The sequence below is a fragment of the Xiphophorus couchianus genome, chromosome 4 (assembly GCF_001444195.1).
Source record: "Xiphophorus couchianus chromosome 4, X_couchianus-1.0, whole genome shotgun sequence".
Classification (NCBI taxonomy): domain Eukaryota; kingdom Metazoa; phylum Chordata; class Actinopteri; order Cyprinodontiformes; family Poeciliidae; genus Xiphophorus; species Xiphophorus couchianus.
The window spans coordinates 19902137-19927207 of record NC_040231.1 but is presented as its reverse complement, the minus strand read 5'-3'; the positions used below and the strand labels follow the sequence as shown (position 1 = coordinate 19927207).

General features: G+C 36.7%; 1 protein-coding gene across 2 annotated transcripts; it reads right to left on the bottom strand.

Moving 5' to 3' along the window:
* Positions 1-1222: 1222 nt before the first annotated feature.
* Positions 1223-24850, bottom strand: ano5b (anoctamin 5b). Of its 2 annotated transcripts, XM_028014113.1 has the most exons (21): positions 24546-24850; positions 19146-19190; positions 13486-13550; positions 11717-11821; positions 10541-10609; positions 10096-10380; positions 9844-9963; positions 9251-9366; positions 9027-9161; positions 8713-8818; positions 8346-8406; positions 7887-8038; positions 7145-7219; positions 6830-7055; positions 6562-6740; positions 6361-6458; positions 5873-6003; positions 5538-5743; positions 5267-5445; positions 4191-4296; positions 1223-4097 (listed from the first exon to the last, which is right to left on the bottom strand). In XM_028014113.1, exons 1-21 carry the CDS (start codon positions 24619-24621, stop codon positions 3873-3875), a joined length of 2760 nt encoding a protein of 919 aa, XP_027869914.1. In that variant the 5' UTR covers positions 24622-24850; the 3' UTR covers positions 1223-3872. The 2 variants fall into 2 exon arrangements, with proteins under 2 accessions (XP_027869914.1, XP_027869915.1); XM_028014114.1 differs by lacking the exon at positions 19146-19190.
* Positions 24851-25071: the final 221 nt, after the last annotated feature.

Sequence of the window (25071 nt, the reverse complement as noted above, 5' to 3'; positions counted from 1 at the left end):
GCAAACTTTAATTCAAGAAAGAAACATTTCCTTGCTCCTGGAAATGAAAAGGACGACAAGGAAACGTTGTTAGTTATGTTAACACCTCCCCCAGTTCAAAAATATGTTGGGATATTTTGTACAGTTATAGAACGGTCACAAATAAAGTGATTTGTTGTTGATCAAGGCACTGTGTTTCAGTGGTGCAACGACAACAGGTGTGCCTTTAATGTCTGCCATTACCCTTTAGAAATATGTTCATCAATCAAAAATGAACAGCTGTAGGATATATTATGATTTCTAAATTCAGTTCACACAAAAAATGCCCAAAATTACATATTCCAGTCAATTCCTGCACCGAGATTATCTGATGGAAAATTGGCTTTTAACTGTAAAGAGATGGAGGGCTTTTGTCCGATTTTAAAACATGAGGTAATCAAAACATTTCCAATAATAGCAACTGCAATTTATATTAAAAAATTATTTTGCTCAAAGAATATCCAGAGCACTTGAAATAATTCTATCATAACGGTAAATTTTTGTACAGTTATACGCCACAAATTAACCAGACCTTAAACAATCACACAAAATTAGATCCAATAGGTCCTGCGGTGGTACAGAGGTAGAGTGTGTGACCTGTGTACAGAGACCTTAGTCCTTAGCACGGCTGTCATGGGTTTGAGTCCTGGCCTGATGATCCTGCATCTCTTCTCCTTCTCTCTCACAACCTACTTTCCTGTCTGGCCACTTTAAAATTAAGGTCACTAGAGGGGATAAAACCTTGAAAAAACAAATCTAAAATAAATGTAACCGGCAGCAATAACAAAAAAGTTTTTTTTTGTTTTTTTTAATGAGTCTATTCATTTTGACTTAGAATCTCTGTCAATGTACATTGCATGCCATCTCAAGGAACTTTAGAAAAACAATTAATCCAATCAAACATACAATCCAATTGATGCTGGGTTTTGAGGTTCATAGTTTCGATTTGTTGTTTGTGCCTAAAGAATTCTGCTGAAAATGCAATTGTCCTCAACCTCCACGCACCCAGTGGTGCAAAATGTCATTTATGATAAACTGAGATAAACTGAGATTCTGAACAATTTTATAAACTTGTTCTTGTTGTGTTGTCTACTGATAGAAAAAAAGGAATTATGTTTAAAAGTTTATCCGACATTTTTTGCTTTTTGAAATCCAAACCAACTTTTGCTGGTTTGCAGCAAATGAGCACACAGAAAACACATAATGACCTCTTGAAGAGATTATATCCCTGTTTAATAAGTTACAGCGAACTAAAACAGAAACACATTACACTGAGAAGTGCAAGAAAAGCCTAGTAAATAGGAAACAACTGCAACAAACAACATGAGACAGAATGCATTTAAGAAATGTTTCATTAAAAACATATGAAAACAACTTATATGTTTAAGGCATTTGATGGGGAAATCACCATGCAACATGCATGATCAAGTCCACACACTTTAGTTCCGCATAACAAACACTAGACTGGATTTAATCCTGAGATTAAAAAAAAACTAGGCTTATTTCTAAATATGCCAAGGATAATCTTCTGATAAAAAATAAAGGCCCACAAGTAAGATTTATATTTTTAAAAAAATCTGAATACATACAGGAACATAAACCCATCTTAGAGAAATGTAAACTGCATTAAAATCTGCTGGCTTCAATACGCACAGCAGTTTAATCTTGGCTGGTCCCTGACACGTAAAAAGAAGAGGTTGTTTTTTTTTTTTTTTAAGAAATATAGTTTAAAGACACTGCTTAAAGGCAATTAATAGAACTATGAAGGCTATTACAACACCAACTAATCTGATGGGAACGATAAAAGAATTTCACTTAGTAACCGTTCAGGCTGCAGGGCAAAAGCAAATCAATAAAATAAATTGCAAAACTATTTGTCTTTGTACTTTTACTTCAGAAAAAGCTTGATAGTGTGACTTGAAACAATTTACACAGAAAACACAAGGTGAATTTAGAGCTATCTTACACAAAATTTGAATATTTTATATATAACAGATAAGAAATTAAACTCTTTAAAGTTAATATGTAACTGTTCCTTTCCACAGACATACAGTTAAAATGGGAAATTTACTGTATGTACATTTTTACACACACTGAGAAACTAATTAAAGAATCAAAATTCATTCATTAAAAACAAAATTAAATCTGCAAAAATGTTTTGTTTATGTGTAAGAGGTCCTGTAACAAACTGATAACAAATGTGAAAGGTATGATTACAAGTCTGCAGCTGCTGAACTGTGAGAATAAAATCTACTTCTGATTGTTAGAATCGCTGCTGTGAATAGGAGGTACTTGGTTTTTCAAAGCTATGTTTTTAGGCGGTTTTCTCTAAACATAATACTCCATAACATCATAACAAACCAATATTGTACAACTTCAACATTGCTAGTATAAATCAGAGCAGGTGAACATTATGTAGCTACTAGTTCGAAAGGAAACATAGAGTAAAAAAAACGTTTTACTTTGTTTCCACTCTTAAATAATCAAATATTTGTGTTTTCTACATTCATAGTTTCACTATGTAATATTCCAATCACATTACCTTTAACAAAAACATACCTTTGTCTAATAAATAAAATAAGTCTAAATAAGTCCTTCATGTTACATTGCAAAAAATAAAATTTGGAAAACTATAATCTCATTTTAAAAAGTATCTACACTTTAATTTGTATGTCAAAGATCACATTAAGCTTCATCACAGCATGTAGGTGTTATTATCTCGCAAACTTGGAAAGTTTAAGAGGATTTTTTAGAGAAAGGAAGCAGCTGCAGATATAAGGTTTGCTTTATCTGACTTCTGATTCTTTTACTTCTTCCAAAATGTTCTATGGCATAAAAAAAATCGTTTTTACCGTATTTTCCGGACTATACGTAGCTCTGGAATATAACTCGCATTATTCAAAACAATGGCACATGAAGAGGATAAAAACATATGTAAGACGCATTGAAGTATATGTCGCATTTATTTAGAAATTGTTAAACATGAGGGGGACCTTGTCCATATGATATGTCCAAATAAGTGCATATGTGTTGAGTTGCTTTTCAACAAGCTCACAGAAACGGTCAACTTTGGCTTGGAAGTTTGCTGGCAGTTTCTGACACACTGATGCCCGCGCTTTAAATCAGGGGGTCAGGAATGAGTCAGCGTAGCCAGTGAAGTGCACAGAGGGGCGGAGAGCAGACGTATGCAGTAAATCCGGGGTGATAGGCGGTTGGCTTCATTGAAGTGGTAAGACCAAGAAGCCCCTGCTGGAAAATCATTTTTATTCATCTCTTTGGCAACTAGCAGAGCGTCTCCATGCTGGTAGTTGCCAGGATGTTTCTAGACACTGTTCACAAGCCTCCATAGTTGTTACAGTAGTTTTGAAAGGTAACACTGACAGAGAGACATTTCTATCTAGATGCTATCTAGAACACAACTCTAGCCGGCTTCTTTTCAGGCCATGATTATCTTTCCCCAGGCTGCAGAAGGGAATGTTTAATCCTTGGGTCATGTCCAGCAGTATGATTTAATATTTAATGCATCCATCAAAAAAATGCATCATGAAGAGGGGAAAAAAACATTTCTAATTCGCTCCTGACTGTAAGACACAGGACCAGCCAAACTATGGAATATGGTGCAACTCATAGTCCGGAAAATACAGTAATCATAATAAAAACTAATTCCAGGTTTTTTCTTTTTGGAATGTCTCCCTTAGTGGATCTCAACATACGAGCACAACCTAAAAGGTGCTAAGGCCCATTTATGTTAAAAAGAAAAGCACAATTTTTAACTTTGAAGATGGAAGCCCTTGCAAGAAAACTGACAAATAAGTTTTTTCTTGGCTTGGAGCATCTGAAGTGTTGCAGGCAGGTTATGAACACTCAGAAACCACTTCATGTTTGTCCAGTGTCAGGGATGTTTCCGACCGAGGTTCTGTGATGAAGCTGGCGCTCAACTGGAGCTTCAGTCTATCCACTTCGTACTTGTGGAGGAACTCCTGGATCAGGTAACGTTCCCGTTTAATTCGCGCCTTCACATCTGACGGGACATCCGGTATCAGCCAGGCGACAAAGAACTTCACCACAAAGACCACATGCTGTAGAAAAAAAAAACAGGTGGCAGAGATTTACATATTGATCACATATTGGTTTTGAGTGGTTACGTTTGGAACAGAACTGTGTTGTCTTACTTCCATGATAATAATGAAGGCCATTTTGGCTGCCAAGATGTGCCAGAACTGCATAGTGTGGGTGTACTGCCTCTCATGGCCTGGAGGGTAACGGTAGTCTCGATATCTACAAATTACAAAAAAACACAAAGGCATCACAGAAATATTGTTAAACCTTAAAAAAAAATTTAAAATCTATGAGCCAGAAGACTGCTTGCAAACATTTAAAGATTCTTTTTACACATGATTTCAAACTTTTTTTACAACAAAGAATATAAAAGCCTAAAATCCTTGTAGCTCTGGCTACAACCTTAAGGTCACTGTCTTCCAAGAAGAAGACAGTGACCTTATCTTCATGTCTGCTGAGCAACATCCCTAAAGCATGATGTTCAAATGACATACAAGAAAACTTTCGTCACTAATTGTGACTACTGAAGCCTACTTGTTGCAATAGAGTATTTGAATACAAACACATGCCGCAGTAACACAGTTTTTATTATTAAAGAAATCTGAAAACCATGAATAATTTTCCTTCTACTTCACAAGAATGGGCGTCTGTATGCTGGTCTTCCAAATAAAATGCCAGTAAAATGTTGGAAGTTTGTGGTTGTTAGGTGAAAAAGTACATTTAGTAGGTAAAAGTACATTTGCAATGTACTGCTCTCTGACTACCAATTATAAAAGAATGAAATAAAAAGTCCTTGTAGAGAGCAGCAGTGGCACAGATGAAATCCATGAACCACACTATGATTAATTGTCCAGACTAACACAATCTCTGAAAGTAAAAATTATCCCCTGCAGTAGTTTGGGCTAACGCTCACAATTTCTTCCATACCTTGTATTGGAGATTAAATTGTGCAACAAAAAACCCCATTCATCTCTTCATGACATGATAAGTAAATCACAAAGCAGCTAGTGAACTGAAAACAGATTTTAAAATCAAAGATTTCCAGAAATCCCTCAACATTATGTTCTCTTCTCCACATAATGAAACACTGAAAACCTCCGTGATATAGAAAAATATCTGAATTCACAGGATTCACACAAAGAGGGATTAAATAAACAAAGTCTCAGTTTTGGCACTCTTAAAAATGTACCTGCATGTGGTAGTGGAGTTATGCCAATTGTCCTCAGGCATGTTGTCTGGATGTATCTGTGAAATGTTGTACACAGACAGGCTGTTGTTGATATAGCCGCTCATGCTGGCATCTTTACTGTAGGCATACAGGTATACCATACGGGGGATCATGTCTGAGGTAAAGGCCATGATAAAAGCCTGGGGAAAAAAAGTGAACAGGAAATATTCTTAATAGATGGTGCTTAAAATTGTGAAAAGCAATTCAAGAAAATGTAGAAACATAAACGTACATTGGTGACAACAGATAAAATCGCCACTGAATTGAGGATCTCCTGCCACGCTCCGATGTTTCGGGCCTTGGATGCCACTGGTCGCCTGAACTGGGTGGTGAACTTCCAGGCATCCACTCTGATTTCAAGGATGTTATTAATCAGGGCGAGGAGGGGGGCCAAAGGGAAGGAGGCCACAAACAATGTGATGAAGCCAAATTGGATCACTGAAAAGACATGAAGAGAGGCCATGAGAAGAGAAAGAAATGGTGCAGTAAAACAATTAGAAAACGCAGTTATTTCAAGTGGTATCACTTGTATATGCTGTATTTCGTCTTTATCTATTTGTCTCTCACCCATCTCGAGGTACTCGTAGAACAGGCCAATCTGGCTAAAGTTCAGCAGAACGTAGTCCTGCTCCCAGCGGCTGGAATGGTTCTCCGGGTTGTGTCGTCCCTTTCTGCTGCTCCACCAGTTGCGCATCAACCTGTCAACAAGCCACAAAGTCAAAATCAAAAAATTTATTACAAACTCAGGTGGCAATTTTATTCTTATATACATGGAAAGCTAAATTTGTGTATATTTTAACCTATTCTTAGCCTCAAAATATGTTGGAAGCAGAATATGTTGACCATGCTAGAAGAAAATGTAACTTGTTTATTTCCTTCGAAAGTGATTTTCTCAGTGTAGAGATTGTAGAAATGCTGACTTGTGTTTAGTGTAAAAAAAAAAAAATCTTTAAAAAAAGAAACCTTTTTTCATTCATTCAAAAATTTCACCATGTAACCATGTTTGGTAATTTTTAAAAATATTTATTTTGTTTGTGAAAAACTGATGGACTCACGGGAGCAGAGCCTCCTGAATGTTTCCCCACACCTGTTTCCCAGCCATGACGATCACCAGCTGTGTGGTCAGCTCAATCAGACAGCCACCAGGATCACACTAGGACAAGGAGAATCTTTATTCTACATGAAACCCTCCGTGTTCCCCACCAGACGTGAAAGGGCATGTGAAAAGATGATCCGCAATGAATGAGATAAATCACCTCTTCGTTCCTCAGTTTGGTTAAATTCCCAAACATGTAGGAGTACTTGCCGGGATAGCCCACAAACTTCCCTTTGAAGAAGGCCACATAGAAGCAGGACGAGTAGTAGTTGACAAACTGGAACAGAAACATCTTTATCGTCAGCCGGTTCTCATATTCCAGGTGAGTTTTGGGGATTTCTGCAGCAAAGCAAACAACACTTTCAGCAAAAAAAAAAAAAAAAGTCTGGCATGTCGGACTCTGCCTTAAATCAGTTTAATCTCTTTACCCATATCAGTGATCCAGATGGCCACTTTTTCGTAAAAGAAGTTCAGGATCATGATGATGACAAAATTAATGCAGGAAGCAGTGACGGATGTCGCGAGCTGCGGAGTGATGAATCTCCCCACCAACTGGATCTTTCTCATTGGATCTTTAATGATGCTTGCAAAGGCAGCATATACAGCCAGCCTGTAGGCTATCACCCCAATGATACAGGCTACGATCATAGAAATCTGCAGAGAGAGACATTCACATGTGGAAGAGCTACCAGAATGTGGCAACAGACAAAGATGTGGATTTTTTAAAAATTTTTTCCAGTTACCCAGAATATGACGGTGGCTCCAGAGAAGCAGAAACGTGCACACCTGCTTGTGACAGGAAGATATGGCTCCATTTCCTGAAAGATGAGTTCTAATTTACTACTTGTTGAGTGCTATTAGGAGGAAGTGCATCCAAACGATGTTTAAGGGCTTCCTAGCTAAAATTAGCAGATGTCTGATTTAATTATGAAAGATTTCAAATAAAAAATAAATACAAATAAAAAAAAACCTAACGATAAGACTTTTGTAGGTGAGGTTGAATAGCTACACAAACAGAAATATTTGTCTCATACCTTACATGTACCACCACCTCACAATTTACCCCACAAATAAAAAAATAGAGTATATTGATGTCATTATTGGAATATTACAACTGAAAAAACTGCTGAAATGAGTTTAGTGAAGCTATCTCTGATTTTGAGTTTTTGCTTTTTGGCATTTTTCCATTATTACCAACCTTTTTTCCAAGCCTTGCACATTTTTAAATTGGATGTTTTTGTCTAAACTTCTAATCAGAGTCCTGTAGGTCCAAATCACATCTATGTCTCTAATAAATGTCTAAAACCAATTTTACGTCAATCATTTTTTACATTAAAACCTAATATGTACCAAATTTTGTTTTAGAACTTTTTAGGCTTTGTTCAGACATACGGTTTTAAAAAATATTGATCGCTTTTACACTGTTATATGCATATTAGCAAAACATAGGTTTTTATTTGTTGTTGAAATTATGGCATCACCCACTTGTGTGATCTTGTTTTGTCTCCTGTTTGTGCATTTGATCTCGAACTCTGGGCGGATTTGAAGCTGCTGCTGCTCTTCCTCAAAATCCACCAGATCCCATTCGTACTCGAGTCGGGCCTGACGCCGCTTCCAAAACTCCAGGAACAGAGTTACTGCCGAAAAGGTTTATAGAAAAATACATCAAAATTAATACTTTTTTTAAAAAAAAACAATTTATTGATACATTATAATGTAGTCTGCATAATTTTTTTTCTGAAATAAGTTGTTTTTTCATTCTGCAGAATGTTGTTTGTGTTGGATTTTAATTGACATGAGGTGCTGCCCTAATCCTGGAGAATAACATAATTGTGCTGGCAGGTTTTTCTGGAGCAGTTTGGTTAAAAGGTTAAATCTTTTAGTGTGAAAAGGTTCAAACTGTAAAACAATGGGGGGGAGTTTGTTGGATCTATGGACACTCACCCCAAATCCCCATAAATATGGCAAAGAATATGGTTCCCTCGTTGTCAAACAGATGGGATTGCTGGGAGAAAGAATAGAAAAAAAATGATCCAGAGAGAAGCAGAGGATTTTCGGCACAAATGCTGAGACATGCTGTCTACTCAGCAGGTCGCTGGTGATTCGATCAAGATGGTGTTATTGACTGTGCTCAGTCTAAACCCGTTTTAAATTAATATATTTGATAAGACATTATTTCATGAGGACAATGTTGCAACATAAAACCATGTTGGCAGCTTAAATTCAACTGAAAATTCCCCAACTGCATTTTGATGTCATTTGTATTTAACACAGTATTGCAAACTTTATTGTTTCTGTCAATAATATTTACCCAGGACGAGAAACAGGTGGAGTTGAGCTTCCAGAAAGGACACTTTTTGTCGCAGAGAGGACACATCAATATGCTGCCGCCGATCTTTGCATCACAGATTTCTTCACTAAACGCAAGAAGAAAAAGCATTTGCCTTTTTTTAGAGCAAAATGTCATAGTATTTATTTATATTGTATAAACTTAACCATTTGAAGGAAGGGAATAAGTGGTGACATTTCTGTAAAAAGTGGGCAAATGTATCTATAACTAGCTGAGGCAAAACAGCCCAACAAATATAAACTTGATTCTGTTTTCTGTGCCAAAGAAGTATTAACCTTGATTTGTTGTTGCCATAGCTGAGCGCTCCATAGGTGAAACATATAACACCCATGACCGCTGCAAAGAACAGCATCTCAGTGTAGAAGCCCAGCCAAGCAAAATAGATCCCAATCTTTTCTCCATAATACTTCCTGTAAGAAACAAACATACAAAGAAATAAAAAAGTATATAAATACACAACAAGTGGGCATATGTAAAATCTGGTGTGAAAGTTGATTACTTGATCAGGTTCAGAGGCTGCTCTTTGTAAAAGCAGAGAAACTTCGCCCAATGCTTGTACAAGTTGAAGCGTTCGCTCTCACACTCTGCATTTCTTGCCCTTTTCCAGTACCGACACTGAAAACCAGAGGGACGTTAACACAGTCATGAACATCTTCCATTAAACTAAGGACGCAATTGTTGCATTCATAAACCCAAGGTTTTCTTGATTGAAATGGTTTGTTTTCTTGGTTTTGTTGCCATGTATCCTAGCTCAACAACCGTTACACAGAGTGGGGCAGGGGTGTGCAAAAACCTGGTTGCATAAGTATGCACATCTTTAAAATAACCTTCTTCTTATACGTTTCTCATCATTTTAATTTACAAATGGACACAACTTTAATTGTATTCAATTTTAAATGTATTTAAATGTATTCTAAAGACTCAGATCCAGGAGTATTAAATCTGTTTAAATAAATAAAAAGTTAAAAAATCTCAGCAGTTCTGAAGAAGCGGCAGCAAGAACAAAACTGGATAAAAAGATGGAGCAAAGAAACTGAGCAAACAAATTCCCAGCATCTACGCAATCCTTCTGTTGGAAATAATCAGCCTTACATCGTGAAGGGGGAAGGCTGCTGTATATGTCCCGTTGTTGAGTAATCGCTTGACGCCCGTCTTCTCTCTGTCCTTATGACCTTCTCTGTAGTACGGAACACGGGCCAGGATATAAAACACCTCATGGCAAGGAAGATATTTTATGAAAGATTAGAAATTTTAATACAGTTTTTAAATACACAAAACATCTTCACAAATTATTCAGGGTAAAACCTCAATCAAATCAGACCAACATGAATGTCTTATACTTACAATTCTGTTTCTTGTGGATGGAGGGAAGAAAGTTTCTTTGTCATTGATGAGGAAGAAGTCCACCTTATTCTTGTCAAATGGGTAGGTGAAGTAGTCTATCTGAGGGTGCATGATGTGGTCGGGCAGGCGGAAAGGGCAGGACAGCCAGTCCAGATGGACGTCCTGACCAGGCTGCATGCCACTCTCTTTGAAGGGAACTTTGATGTTCAGGACGTCCGCGTAAGTGGCAAGCACTTCCCACGGCGCGTGAATCTTTAAAAAGTATGTCTTGTGGTCTTTCGACTCCTAACAGAGAAATCGGTTTAACAACAGAGAAGAGAAACACATCACCAGCAACATGTGCCGGACACTGAATAATCCCTTTAAGATGGTTTCAGTTTATTTTTATGCACCACAAAAAATATACACTAGATGGCGCTGGCACTTAACAGTTGAGACTCCTTACCGATTTGTCTTCTGTCTCCAGCTCCAGACCTTCTTTCAGAAGGTTGGCCTCAAATTCCTTTCTCCTTTCCTGAAAGTAAACACAACAGCTCACTAATTTCTAACATACTCCACCAAATAAGAGAAATTAAAATAAGGTTTACATCAGCATCCACTGCAAGTACGCCTACTTGCTTGTCAAAATGTAAATGTAGTATAATCTGTAGTATAGTCAGGGCAGTGAGGTCATGACAGAGTGACAGACATTCAGAAAATTTACAGATGTCTGCCAAACCTGTTGTGCATGCAAAATGGATTTCAAGAGAAACCGTTATTTGTGTCCAGACCACTGATTAATCTGTTTGGTTTAGGAGCTTTTTCATTATTAAAAGATTTCTTGAGTTTCTACTTGTTCTCAAAGAAATAAGTTTCCTCTAATTAATCAGAGTCTGAACCGAAAATTTAAATGAAAAAGCAGCCAAGATCAAACGTAATTTTTGAAAGAACTACTTAAAGGTGATAAGATTTGTCTCCTTTGAAATAAAATGTGGCAAAAGCCTCAATACATTGTAGTAACAACAAACTAAAAAATGAATCTTAAAACTTGTAACCAGTCTTCATACAGCCTTATGTAATCGTGCATTTCATTAACCTTTTTTCTCTGTTTCACACCTCAGCTATTTTGGCCACTTGGGGGCACCAAAAACAAGCTATAAGTAACACAGACACAATGGTTTAAGTCACAGTGGATCTTTTTGTTGTTACTGTTCCTGAATCATAATTTTTTGTCTAAGTTTAGGATTAGATACAAGTTTACTAGTATAGATATTGTCAGCACTGTGGCTTCAATAAAGAAACAAGAGATTTTTGAATTTCTGCTATTGTCTTTCAACAATAAGCCTATGAAACAATCAGACTTTTATTATGATTAGCTGTAATATGTTTCCTCCCTTAAAAGGAGAATAATACTTGACCTATTATAGTTGTTTTATATATATATATAATTTAAAACAACAATTTATCATATCTATCACATGTCTTCAGAAAAAATCCAGAATCTTACTTCCTCTTTTGAGCATCCAGACGTCTCCTCTGGCATTTGATTGTGTAATAATGTTGGCTGTGTTGCGGTTAGTCAGTGGCAGCACAGAATATTTGCTGAGTTGTCAAGTTATTGAAACAACATTTTCAAACTTACCTGCTTCCTCTCATCTTTATCATCTACATAAGACAAAACAAAGTCTATTCTGCGGACGCCGTCCCTGAAGAACACTGTGTCTCTGTTTGGTTGAAGCCTCTCTGTCTGAAAGAGAAACAATGATGGAACACAAAATATACTGACATGAATAATCTGACAAAAAATAATCTGTTTGCACTAGAGGATTTAACCTATTGAATACAGTATGTGTAAGAGACCAATAGAAGGTAATATATTATTTTATGTTTCCATGCTGGGATTGAACTCAAAGTGCCACATCAAACAGGAAGCTGTCCAATTCTAGCCTGTCATTACACAAAAATAACTTGGTGGAGCGAAAAACACATTTAATGCAGCTAAATCCACTTACATAGTAAAATTTTAAACTTTAAACTTTCAGATGATTGAATGCCTAATGTATTGCTGATTTAAACTGAAACTCCTTTTTAGTAACTAAAAAATACTTGCAAAGGAGGAAGATTTTAACTTTGTATGAGTTTTACTTTGAACTTAAATGACTTGAATTTCATAAGTCAGCACTATTACTAAAAGTCACTAAACCACTTTTATTATAGTTTAGCAGTTTATAGTGAACACATTTCTTATTGATAGAAGAGTCCGTAGTGCAGAGTTCACTGCAAATTAAAAAAGTAAAAGACTCGTAGATTGATTTCTATAAAAAAAAAACAACCTTCAAATAAATTATTTTGAGTGAAGGACTGTAAAATTAGCACCACTTTTTAAGAAATGAATCCTGTTGACCGTGACAAGTTAATAATAGATTTCTTGTACTTTACGCCCAAAAGCAGCTTATGGAGCCGTTAGCTGAACTCCACCCTGCTTGTTTATCACATCCTGACAACCACTAACGGACTTCCTTATAACCAGGGTGCTGCTATTATTAGTAACTATTATAACATTAGCACTAAATATCCAACAATAAGTACTTAATTCTAACGTCTGAGCTGGCATACACAGTTATTAGCTTTATTAATTAAGAAAGCTCCCTCAGTCGGTTGGATGTCCTCACATATCCTTGAAAACCAAAGCAACGAGTACGGATCTCCAATTTGAGCAGCTGAAGTTTATTCCTCTCTCACTAATGTAGTCATGAAAGGAGCTCTTTGAGAGTCACAAAGTCTTGTGACTCAGCAATTAAAACTGTGACTCAACGTCAGTCAAAAGTCAAACAGAGTCATCAGCAGAGAGGAAATTCCACAGATATGCAGAAAACTCTGTCAACTGACACAAGAGAAGGGAATATTTTAAATCCATTCTCAAATATTAAATTTGCAGAGCATTAAAGTCTAAATTTAGATAGACTAATAGTGGAATTTCAAACACTGAAAAAGATGTGAATTCACTGAATGGCAAAACGTATGATATAGCATAAAAGTGTTAGCATTTTGTTAGCAAGATAATAAGAGTGGAAAGAGTTTCACATGTTATTATTGCTTTCAGGTTGTTAAGTAACCAGCACAGAATCAGGAAGTTGCTGTTGTATTAAAAAGAAAGAATGGTCCAGTTTCCTGGACCATCCTGGACTAATTTCTAAGCAGGAAATTAGCTTTTCCTGCTTATAGCTAATTAAATCTTTTAATTAGCTATAAGCTACCTAGATACAAATTGTTTATAGGTGTCGACAGAACAGTGGAGCTACTGTGTGAAGAAGCTGTCTTTATTCAAACTGAACTGTCCAGCTACTTCTAATTCACTGAAAATGGCTTTCTTGTCACTCCAACCGGGCCTTCAAATGGATCAGAACTTACTTCTGAATGTCCAGGAAGTGGGCCTCCTTCACATAATGCATTGACCCCATTACCACTGCTGTCATCTGCAAAACAAAAGCAAACAAATAATACTAATCTGGACAACGTACGTTCAATTAGTGTGGAGGTTTGCAGTAAAGTTCAGTGTTTGAATTGTTTGTCTTTGAAAATGGCTATTTACATCTTTAACTGACTTAAGTGAACATTTATCTATAATTTGAAAGAAAAGACTTGTCACTCTGATACATGTTAGCCTAATTTGTTAAAATTAAACTTTTGATTTTATTTCACTTTATGTGTCATGTCTTGGCATTTCAGGCATACCATCTAGATAAGACGGGTGCTTACATGTGCCAGGGCAGACTAGATTTACAAAAAGGATATCTGAAGATGGTATCCTATTTGCATGATTGATTTTATTGAAACAAAACTGCAACTAGCATCAAAGTAGGCCCCCACAGAGCAGCTGTGCCCCCAAAACCCAGGACCCAGAAATCTGACAGCCCAAGAAACCAGCCTCCAAACATGCATATAAGGTAAGTAAATAAGTCTTTGATCTTAGATTTTTTTTCTTAAATAAATATTAACAAATTATGACATTCATAGTGAGAGGGTGTGTATTCTAAATGTCTCGCAATATCCTAACTTGGAAAGATCAGCACATAGTTACTTAAGTTGAGTGGCCTGTTTTCTTGTCCCATTTCTCATTTTGAAGAGTGTTCAAGAAAAATGGGGCTTTATTTCACAATATATTTACACAATAAAGAAATGGGATGTCATAGATAATAATTCAAACTCCTGAGACATTAATCAACTTTAAAAAGTATAGTATAAATGAAATAGGCATCATTTTCATCTGTTTTACAGCAATTGTTGGGGGTTTTAATTGTAATACTCAATTTTCTAAAAAACAACTTCCTAATTTGGGTTTTATCACAGCTGACTAAATTTTTCCATTAAAACTTTGATTATCAACAAGAATAAATGTGAGAACATGTTACTGCTCTAAAAGATTTGTTTATTTTCAGACTTTCTAAAAGTCTTTGCTCGGGGGCTTGTAGATGATACTGTGTAATTGATCTCCACCAGCTACCAGGCGTCTCTTCTATTGTTTAATGGCTGTGGAGTTTAAGCTAATTTTAGATTTCACTTGTTTGCACAGATGCTGTTTGCATATCGTCTTGTTGTGTTTCATTATCAGATGTGATATTAACATCCTGTCGGCTGGAACAATACTTGGTCAAATGGAAACTATGTGGGGAAGTCTTTGCATTGTTTAAAAAATTACCCAGGAAGCAATATGATGAAATCCAAGAATTGACTTTATAAACAAGCATCCAGTTTTCCTACAGCTACACACAATGAAAGAGAACGACGATTCCCAAAATGGTAATCTTCTCCCCTCAGCCTAAAACCATAGTAATTAAACTAAGCCAGTGTACGGTTGAATTATGTCCTTTTAGGATATGGGATGTGCTGCAGAAGAATAATGTTCACACAAAGCCAGTCTAATAATCCTGATCCAGCTCAGACAACCGAAATTTAACAACAAACCAATAACAATTCATCCGTTTTCAACAGAACTTTACTATTTTAGCAAGCACTCAGCGTCAAGAGCAATGAGTAGCACAAAGACCATAGCACACACACACACACATATTTTGTACACTGACACACTGCATTCCTCCCTCTCCCTGCGTGGCCGACTCTGGCACTGGAAATGTGCTCATGAAGCACTGCTCTGCCCGCTCTCCTTTTATTCCCGAATGGTGGGAAAAGCAATGCTTCCTGTGGGGGAGGCTGCATGAAGACACTGGAGAGTGGGAGGAGCTGGAGGCTGAAGTTGCTGCTGCTGCCGCACCACGAGACTGACCTCCCCTTGAACGAAACAAAGTCTGGAAAAACACGTAGGTCTAAAGGCTCCTGCTGCTCCGAGACAGCTGCGCAGGCTGCCAACTTTCATCTGACAAGCAGTAGCCTGAGCCAATGAGACAAAAACGGTCATGGAAGTTCAACTTAAGGCCTTGAGACTCACTAGAAAGGAATGGGTATGAGTTAAGAGTCTCTCTGAAGATTCAAAAAGCCTACATCACTTCATGAAACTCGTAGGAAGAGTGATTGGCTCTTTGCCTCAATTTTACTTATTTCCAAGCAGCAATTTTCCTTGTTCCTTTTTTGTCTCAGTATTTTGGCCTCACTCCAACCACACTGGCAGCTATCAGAGGCCAGCTTGAGCAAACAGGAGCAAAAGGCCAGGAGAATGTGTATTAAATCTACAGACATACAAATAACTGGAAACGTTAGACAACTACACCAAGTATATTTTCAAAGTTAGTTATCCTTCTCATGCTTTTCTTGAAAAGTTAAGTTTTAAACTTAACTATCCTGTACTTCATTTTCTAACCCACTTTTTACTAGGTCATCTTAATGAGCCATTTATCTATTTACAGAAGATCCCCTTTGAATCCATGCAACATCAGACTCTAAAATATTTGTCAATAGTCCCTTCATCTGAGTGACACTTAGCTTTCTGTGAGATTAAATTAGTTGTCAAAATTATAACAAATATTATTTAAAAGTACCTTTTAATTTATCCAATGTTTTGCTGTAATATATTGGGGTATTTTGCTCTCTAAATAATATATATTAACAGAAATAACACTGTATTAAAATGGGCAGCCACTCTGCTTACTGTCTAGTCAAGGCACAAACTGGCACATAGCTGAGAGAATCAGTTCATACTGCATGTTTACCTTTATGAGAACTTGTGAAAGAAACACTCAGATATTCCTTTTTTCTAAATACCCAAATTTTATCAACAGAAACATGTGCATCCAACCTTTGTTCAAGTAGGAAGAAGAAAGTTACCATATCATCATTATATAACGGTACCATCGCTAGAAACCCAAGCATTGGATGAAGACTAGAACATGCCAAGTTATACAGACGAAATAACAGGTCCAACTGGTTGAGAATATAAGCAACCGAATTAAAGACAAAGTTTCACATGAGAGGCGATGATGATGATGAACAGAACTTTAAAAGAGTTTATCTGAAACAAAGCTCCAGTTCAAGAATTTTACGACAAAGTCCTATGGCAAGAAGTTGCCTTTTTTCTCCAATGAAAAATGCGTTGGATCATTCCTCCAAATCACTGAATTCACTTCCATGGCCATATGAGTGTTAAATTAGACCCAGAGGGATTTATATTCTGTCAACAAACATCTGTGAAAGAATGGGAGACTCCTTGGAGCTCAATAAATTACAGCTCAGTACAATGATAGGGTACCATCATCTGTTCAATTAGTAGTAATAAAATGTCCTTGCTACTTGCTAATGTCCTTGCTAAGAGATATTATAATAACCTGGCAGGAATTGGTAAAGAGAGCAACTCAACCACAAAGTGGTAGGGTGACAGAGGCTCTGGTGGTTGGAGATTGTTCTGTAACTGGTGGGTTGCCGGTTCAATCCCCTGGTCTATCTGTCTGGCTTGTTTAGTCCTTGGGCATGACACTTTACCTGCCTTGCATGCTAGTGGTGGTCAGAGGATGTGCACAGAAACAAAGCTCCCAATGTGTCCCGAAATGTTAAAGTTATGGACAAAAACAATAAATGAATTTAAAAAGTCAATTAACAATATTAATTAAACCTCAACTGTATGTTAAAAACTGCAATAGCAAACCATTGAGCAAAACCACATCATCAAGATAAACAAGGACACTGTAACTCTATCTTTCTTAAATGGAAGCAAACATCTTTGCACGATCCCTGCCTTTTCAGATCAATATGTTTCAGGTTTATATGTAAATTGAACCACGTAAGAGTGATAATAAGATCTGCAGTATAATATATCCCTTCAATACTGACATAAACAAACTGACATTCATCTAGTGCAGTTCGAGTTTGCCACTAAGCCTTTAGAGATCTGAGAGCATCTCTCAGATCTCAATGATTACATTATTTCATTCAATCGTTAAAGTCAAGAAAAGTCTATGGATTTCTCTTTTTGATATTTCTATTTTGTAGTTTGTGTTCAGCTTTGTTTGTGTTACTTCTCTTGTCTGTTTTATGTTCTTTCATTTAATTATTTAGAAGATTCTCTCATTTGCCTCTGCTATCTATCACCTGTTCCTCTCTTGCTGATAACATCCTCCAGTTCATTTGAATTCTGTTATAGTAAAAATACTATTGATCTTCTATTTAAAGTTAGGTGCATTTTGTGACATGAGTCATTTTAATCACCAAAGTACCTGGGAGAGTATTATTAGTATTAGTAATACTTTGAATGAACAGAGTTGAGTGGAAGACATTTTCAGAGGAGGAAGTCACTTGTGCCAAGGCATAAATTACAACAAGAATGAGCTGATTTGCTGCATTTAATGCGTTGGCAGTAGTTCACACAAGTAATTCCATCGTCCCTCTCAGAACAAAGTTCAGTGCTTTGCAGCATCTGTGAACCCATGCAGTGCTCAGTCGTTTAATTTTACATTTCAGCATGCATAATGTCAGAACTGCAGTCCTTTCTCAGTGTAGCACCTCCTGAGTCACTGAAATGAATATTCTGAAAGACAGCCAGCATCTCTCTGTGTGGGTTGTCTTCCTCGTTTTACTATTTTTGTTACAAAAAGATGTAAAAAAGAAAAAAAACAACAAATATGTCAGCCACACACTTACCCAAACACACGAGAAAATAACACATTCACTGTCATCTGTTTCGCACTGGAAACACCCATCTGTATATAAATGCACAGCAAGATGCAGGAGCAAGAACTGCATTTAAACAAGTCATGTACTCCTATGGTGCATTATTGTGCAATTTAGGATACATGTACTTGATTATCACCTTGATCAGTTTAGAAATGTTAACGTTGATTGATTAAAAATCACTTTGTTAATCATCTAATCTTAGGATGCTGCAGGTCTTTAAGGCTGATGAATAACCTTAAAGTTTGCTACAGAATGAAGCCTTTGTTCTTAAAATAGACAACATTATTAAAAGGAGAAGAATGATAGCACTCCTTGGGATTCACACATAAAAAGTGTTTCCTATGACTGTGTACTAAAATAAAGCGTCTGTGCTGTGCGCTTGAGCTTCCTCCAATATCCTAAGAACAAGCTTTTCCAGTTAAATGAAAATTCTACATTATCCTTGGTTGTGATTGTGAAAGCATGGTGTGGTTATCTTTTTTCTATCCCTGCAGCGCTCTGAACACCAGGTGACACTCTCCACTGTGGAGCTAGACATCAGACTCCCACCACCCGAATTTGAATGTATATATAAAATGGAAGACAGTTCAATCATGTTACCCTCATTAGGACACACTTGCGATCTTCTTACTGCAGAAAATTATTGCATGCACCACTGCAGGACCGGTGCTATAGCCATGAACACATCCCCTCTTCTGGTTGTTTGTGCAGCCAGAAGCAGGATACAACCAGAAGCTGAATGATGAAAGTTGAACAAAAGCAGACAGACAAACATGCAGACATTTGTATCTCCATGACCTGAAAACGGCAACGCACTTGTGCATCGGAGAACAGAAATAAGGTCGACCAAAGTCCAAAGATGTGAGAGCAGCGTATGACAAGAGAAACGACATTATATGATGACAAGAGAACAGACAGCAAGGCATAACATGAAGCCTCAGATCTGCCCGTACCTGAGTGTAAGTTTATCCTGAATGCAGTCAGAACAGCAGGGCCATCTTCAAAGAACAGATAGAAAATGGTTAGAGACTAGAATTAAACTGGAAAATGTAGCCTTTTTGTTTAAAGGTGCACGAGACAAACGTTCACAAGTAGTGCAGCTCCACTTTGGCAAACTACTACATGGCGAGTAAAAGCACTATAGTAGTTCAAAAGATTATCAAATACACACTTTCATTTGCTGCAGAGCATGGTGTGTACATCTGAGTGGGTATCAAGACAACAGATTTTCACTATGACTCAGGCAGGCTGTGTAGGTGCCTGCAAGATTATTTCACTCAAACCAACACATCATTTGTTTTTCTGGCTTTCAAGAGTTGTGTTTCTTTGCGCTCCAAAAATATGAGGTGTAACTAAACACAGCAACAGATTATGACAACATGAGACATTTCTCAAGTGGAGAAATGTCCTATTTTGTAACTTCACTCTTAGCAAATGTCTGATAAAATGCCAAGTCGCCTCAAAAGAGTATGAAGTGCAGAAAATGAAATATTAATGAGCAAATTATTTTCATGTATTTTTATGTTCAGCATTTTTTAAGAACAAGGAACAAAACATAAAATGATCTCACAACTGATTCGTGCAAGTGCTGAAATCTCTGAACACTGTCACAAATTAGAAAACCAAAATGACAACAAAGTCATTAGTGTTTATATTCAAACAGCAGCATTTATATGTAAACATTTATGGCAAGCAGTAAGTCCTGATAGTGTAGGAGACATGCAGTGCCCTGTGTCAGAGAGAAGCCACAACATCCTGAAATTAAACCCAGCCCTACGTCTTCTCTGACAAGACATCATCTCTATCTCACTCACCACATTTCCTGCTAAGCCTGCAGCTTGCAAAGTTCTAAAGGAAAATTCGATAAACTGCTCAAGCCAAGAAATAGCTTTTTATAAATAACGCTCCATATTTTGAGGTTTGAAATATGTTTTGAAATGGACCTTCACATTGTAAATTCACATTTATTGACAGTGAAATAGTAAACAAAACAGATTGTGATCATTAGGACCAGATAAAACTTTGATAAATTAGCAAAAAAAAAAAAAACAAGAAAAAAGAAAAGAAACAGTCTTACTGTTTGTGTTTTCCTGTTAGCCCACCTATAAATACTAGCTTCCTCTCTTATCATTAGGATATTGTTCTCCCAAAGAAAAAAATAACATTTTTTCTGAAGCATAGGAGGTCAAGATTGGTTAGGATTATACGTCACCTTCAAATATCACAGTGTAACTTATATAAAACATAATACTAGATCCAAAACATGAGTCAGGTAAGGGGGAAGACTCTGAAGATAAAGGATTAGAATAAAAACATGCTTTGACACAGAACACTTAAATAACATGATTGAAATTAGATGCAAAAATAAGAACAACCTTTGTGTCTTTTAACCTGCAACTGAATCCTGAAGCATTTTTAAAGAGCTGCTATGCACCAAAAATGTGTTTGCTTACTTTGCTTTCAAAGTAATTGATATCTAAATAACAATAATTATTTATTGGTCTTTCACATGATTGATTTCATTCCTGTTCTATGAAAATGAATGCAAAGTAAATAAGTAAAGGTAGAAAGGGACATGTGCGTATAAGTTCTGATCTACAGTTGAACTAAGATAATCTAATTGGATTCTACAATTGCATCTAAATGAATCTGGATGTTATTGAAAGGTTAATTTATGCAGTGATTCAATTTAAAAAGAAAATCTCAGTAAATCTCTCGTATGCCATTCGCATATTGAATCACTGATTCACTATGCAAGATAAAATATTTCAGGTGCTCATGTTAATCTAAATTATTATAATTTACTGGTAACAAAAACCCAAAATTTAGGTTCTTAGAAAATTATAACTAAAAACATACATATTTTATCACAAATACTGTGTTATGATCATGCTGTGCCCTAAAAAATATCATGTGGGGCTTTGCTTACTTGACAGTTGAAAAACAGACTGTCACTGACATCTTTTAGACGACATGTTAACCAACAAAAGGAACAAAATGATTTGTTTGCAGAGGATTGTATTTAAGCATGTTCATAGAAAGTTGAGTGGAAGAAAAAGTGAAATAGACAAATGGGCACAAATAATGTAAAGTCCATTCAAAAGTTTATGGAAGAGTCACAAGGTGTGGACTACTGTCCAAGGAACTAAATTTAGTAAACCTGCCTGGCATAAACCCCCTGGAGAATCCTATTCTCAAAAGGAGAATGATACAGCTGACCCTAAAACACAGAGGAGCTACAAGCAGGTGAGCTGCATAAGATGAGCAGCAACTTATGCAAAAAGAACTATATACAAGTATTGAGTAACTATTCTTTACACATATAGATGCTTTTCATGCAGACAATATTTTCTGTATTTAAAAAATTAGAAACCGGAAAACATTTAATTGATGTTTGAATTACTGCATTTTTCTACTACTTAAGTCTGGAATCCAAGCCTTTCAGGGAAATCTTTTGCTGTCTCATCTTGTTTCGTGGATCTCTCTGACCGGATAACGCAATTACAAAGCCTGTTTCCATAGCAACACCTTTTGCTCTGCTTCACCTCTGACAACAAGATGACTTCACTGGCTGTGTGATATACAGCAAATTGAGATCGCTGCCAATGAATGCAAATCTTAAAATAAATAAATCTTTATAATTATCAGTAAGAGAAGAGCTACTTAATGTATTTTTGCTTCCTGGCTGCTGTAATAAAACTAACACTCTTTAGGTTTATTGAAATGGAAATCTGGGCAACATCAAGTTAAAAAGTGCACTCACCTATTTAAGGTTTAGAAAAAATAATGCCCATGTTAATTAAGTGCATACTAGTCAGCACAATATGTTACAAGTATGTAGCAAAGGCTGCCTAATCACTGTTTGGACAGCTGCGAACAAGGTAGCACCTCAAACACCAAACAAAGACACAGGCTTTTCTCTGCTCTCTGTTTTCCCTTTGACATGTTCTTGATAAGAGCATGAGCAAAGCCTCCGCAGACCAAGAAGAGTTTATTAACTCACAACTCACCCAAGTATAATTAAAAGCCTGTCTATACTAGCAATTACGCCATTAGGTGGTTGGAAATTAAAGCACAAAATATTGGGTGTAGAGTTCATTATGCCTGGTGAACTCTGAGTGATTCTACAGGAGTGTTTGTTTTTCCTTTTCCATGATGATCTTTCATGCAGAGCTCATTTACGTAGATAATTACAGAAATTTTGAAGCAAATGCACGGTGGCATTAACCTGATTATTTTGGCTCTGTAATCATTGTCCAGTATGGCAAGGAACCAAAGAAATAAATAAATTAGTGGACAAATTGTTTGCTTTTAACAGAAGATTTTATTTCCTGTTCATTAAGCTGTAATTTAATTTTCTATAAAATAATTTTTTTTAATTATCTCAGAATAGGAAAAAAAATACCACAATAGGAACTAAGGGTTTGAATTTTTATTAATAAAAAAACAGCGTGGCCAAATGGTGGTAAAGATTACGCTTTGCTGAAGTTAGCTGTAAAGAACTCAATAAAATTACAGTTTGTGCAAAAATCTTTGCATTTTTGACATGAATACAGTTCTGATCATAAATTTTGCACATCCTGGTAAAACTTAGTGTCTGAAAAAATACAGGAAAACATGAACTGCATGGATACAGTAGTTCATGTATCCATGCAGAGAGAAGCCGTTAGTATGCCAGCGACATGAAGCGCCACTTGTTGCACCAGTCTGAGGAGCTCTAAGTCCTGCACTTTATGCAAAACAGTATTCATATAACATGAAACGAACTGAAGATTTTTTGCCTAGAAGAATGTAAAAGTTTACCCTCTACAAAAATTGTCATAACAATCAGAAAAAGAGGTCAATCCACACTATGCAAACATTTGGGTTGTTTCTGTTGCCATTATTGTTTAGAAATAGAAAACAAAAAAACTGTTTAATATTGAATGGTTTCACCCAGTCACTAACACTAAGTGAACAAATTCTTATTATTCATAATGTCTGGAAAATCAGAAATCAGAAAAGTAGACAGGGTATGTAAAATTATGAGAACAGACCCACACGGTCCATTACGGTGCGTGGCTACAAATTAAAAATAATTTTTTATTCAGATCAGAAATCTCAGTACTACTTTTAGCTAATATTGTAAGTAGTAGCCTTACTACATACTACTTACCCTTGATGGAGTTTAATCAACCAGCATTAAGTATAAGACTTTTTCATATGAAGACTTTAAGCTCACCTGGGATGAATGAGACTCATGAGATTTTATAACATAAGATAAAAATCACCATTGGCATATTAAGTGTTTCAATTTTTGATGCTGTTTATCAATCTACTCCGCAGTGTCAGAGATCTGTATTTGTAGGTTTTACATTATAAAGAATTTTATAGAATAACAGGCCTTTGAGTGCAATTCTTTTTTCTTCAATGCCACTTCTATTCACACTTCTATTCACGCTTTTCTGCAGATGCATGTACAGTTAACTATTTCAAACGTAATGACTTCCCCATTGTTGATGACAAACAGAAATCAGTCACCTCATCTCTCTCTGACCAAAGACACAGATTACATGTAATCAGTTTCTGCTTAATCTCTGCATTTTACACTAGTGGTAACTTCTTTTTGTCTGTGTGTTTTTTTATTATTATTACTTTGAGTAATACTCAGAAATCGTGTAATTACACAAAGATAATTCCATGCAAGCACTCCATGACAAAGTGTTTTGTAATGAACCAGCTATGTAAAACCAAACTGTAGCTCAACTCAGAGTCAGTGAAGCCAGACTATCTCAGAGGAGGCAATTACACAGAACACAGATAAGAAGAAAACAAACATTTGTCCACTGACTTTTCTCATTTCTAATTATTGCCCTTTTCTGCATCTTAAGAAAAAAGCCCTGTGATCAAGCAGGCCCATTGGTGACTATTGATGGCGTCATGTAGTGACCAGTTTTTGCCAAACATCTTCAACACACAATAATAATGGACAGCTCTGCTATTGTCCTCTATCCATCACTGTCTAACTAATTTCTGACGTGTAAAGGAGTTGGCAACATTTAAAATGTACATGTTTTAACACGACCACCGCCCTCATTGCGAAAAAATCCGCTAAATGAAAATATACTTGTTGAACTGTGGTTGCATTTTGACCTGGATGTGGTATTCTCACGGGGATACATTCACGATAGTGGCCTTATTTCAGGAAGGGGTTACCAGCTCAGTGGGTTAAGGATCACTGCTGCAGCGTGCTGCTTCACCTCAAGAGGTGGACGCATGCCAGTCTCATTCACAAGTATTCCCGTTTTGAGAAGAATGAAAACTCAAACTCGAATATGTTGTTAATAACAATGAGCTTAAATGCGTGTAATCACCTTTGATCTGAGAATCCGAGGCGCTCTGCAGCTCGATCAAAGTTTCCTCCTTCGACTTTCCCGTTAGTCGTCTCATAGCGGCAAACGGTGAGATTATAAAGGCTGCTTCACCTTTTCAGGAAAGTGGGGAAGGCAGTGAGGATGCCGCCGTCTCCCCTCGCGTCGATGGAGAATCCACCGTGCAAGGAACAGGCATCGGTCAGACGCTGAAAGGGTTGAGTCTGATCAGATCGATGGGAGATCGGTGGATCATAATCACGTAATGACCGACTGTCAGTGAAACTGTACCCTGCTGGGCTCACATGCGCGCGCACAGACCAGGCGCGCATAAAGGGGAGTGGCGATGCCCGCTTTTTCCGTCGGCAAAATTTTAAATTATTATTATTATTATTATGATTCTTCCTATTTTAAACTGTTCATTTGTGTGTCAGAAGGTGCGCCAGCTTTCATTTTTTAAAGAGGTTTGTTTGCTTTAATATTGATTTGTTTTTTTCTGAATTTGTTGAGGCGCTTACCTTGACGCTTG

What these genes read in the sequence shown, in the direction of transcription:
- ano5b (XM_028014113.1), bottom strand. Translation starts at nt 24,621, where the DNA reads ATGAGACGACTAACGGGAAAGTCGAAGGAGGAAACTTTGATCGAGCTG. An exon ending in CACTTCCTGGACATTCAGAA is followed by an intron (nt 11,822 to 13,485) that starts GTAAGTTCTGAT and finishes TTTCTCTTTCAG; the next exon opens with ACAGAGAGGCTTCAACCAAA. An exon ending in CCTTCATTATTATCATGGAA is followed by an intron (nt 4,098 to 4,190) that starts GTAAGACAACAC and finishes TTTTTTCTACAG; the next exon opens with CATGTGGTCTTTGTGGTGAA.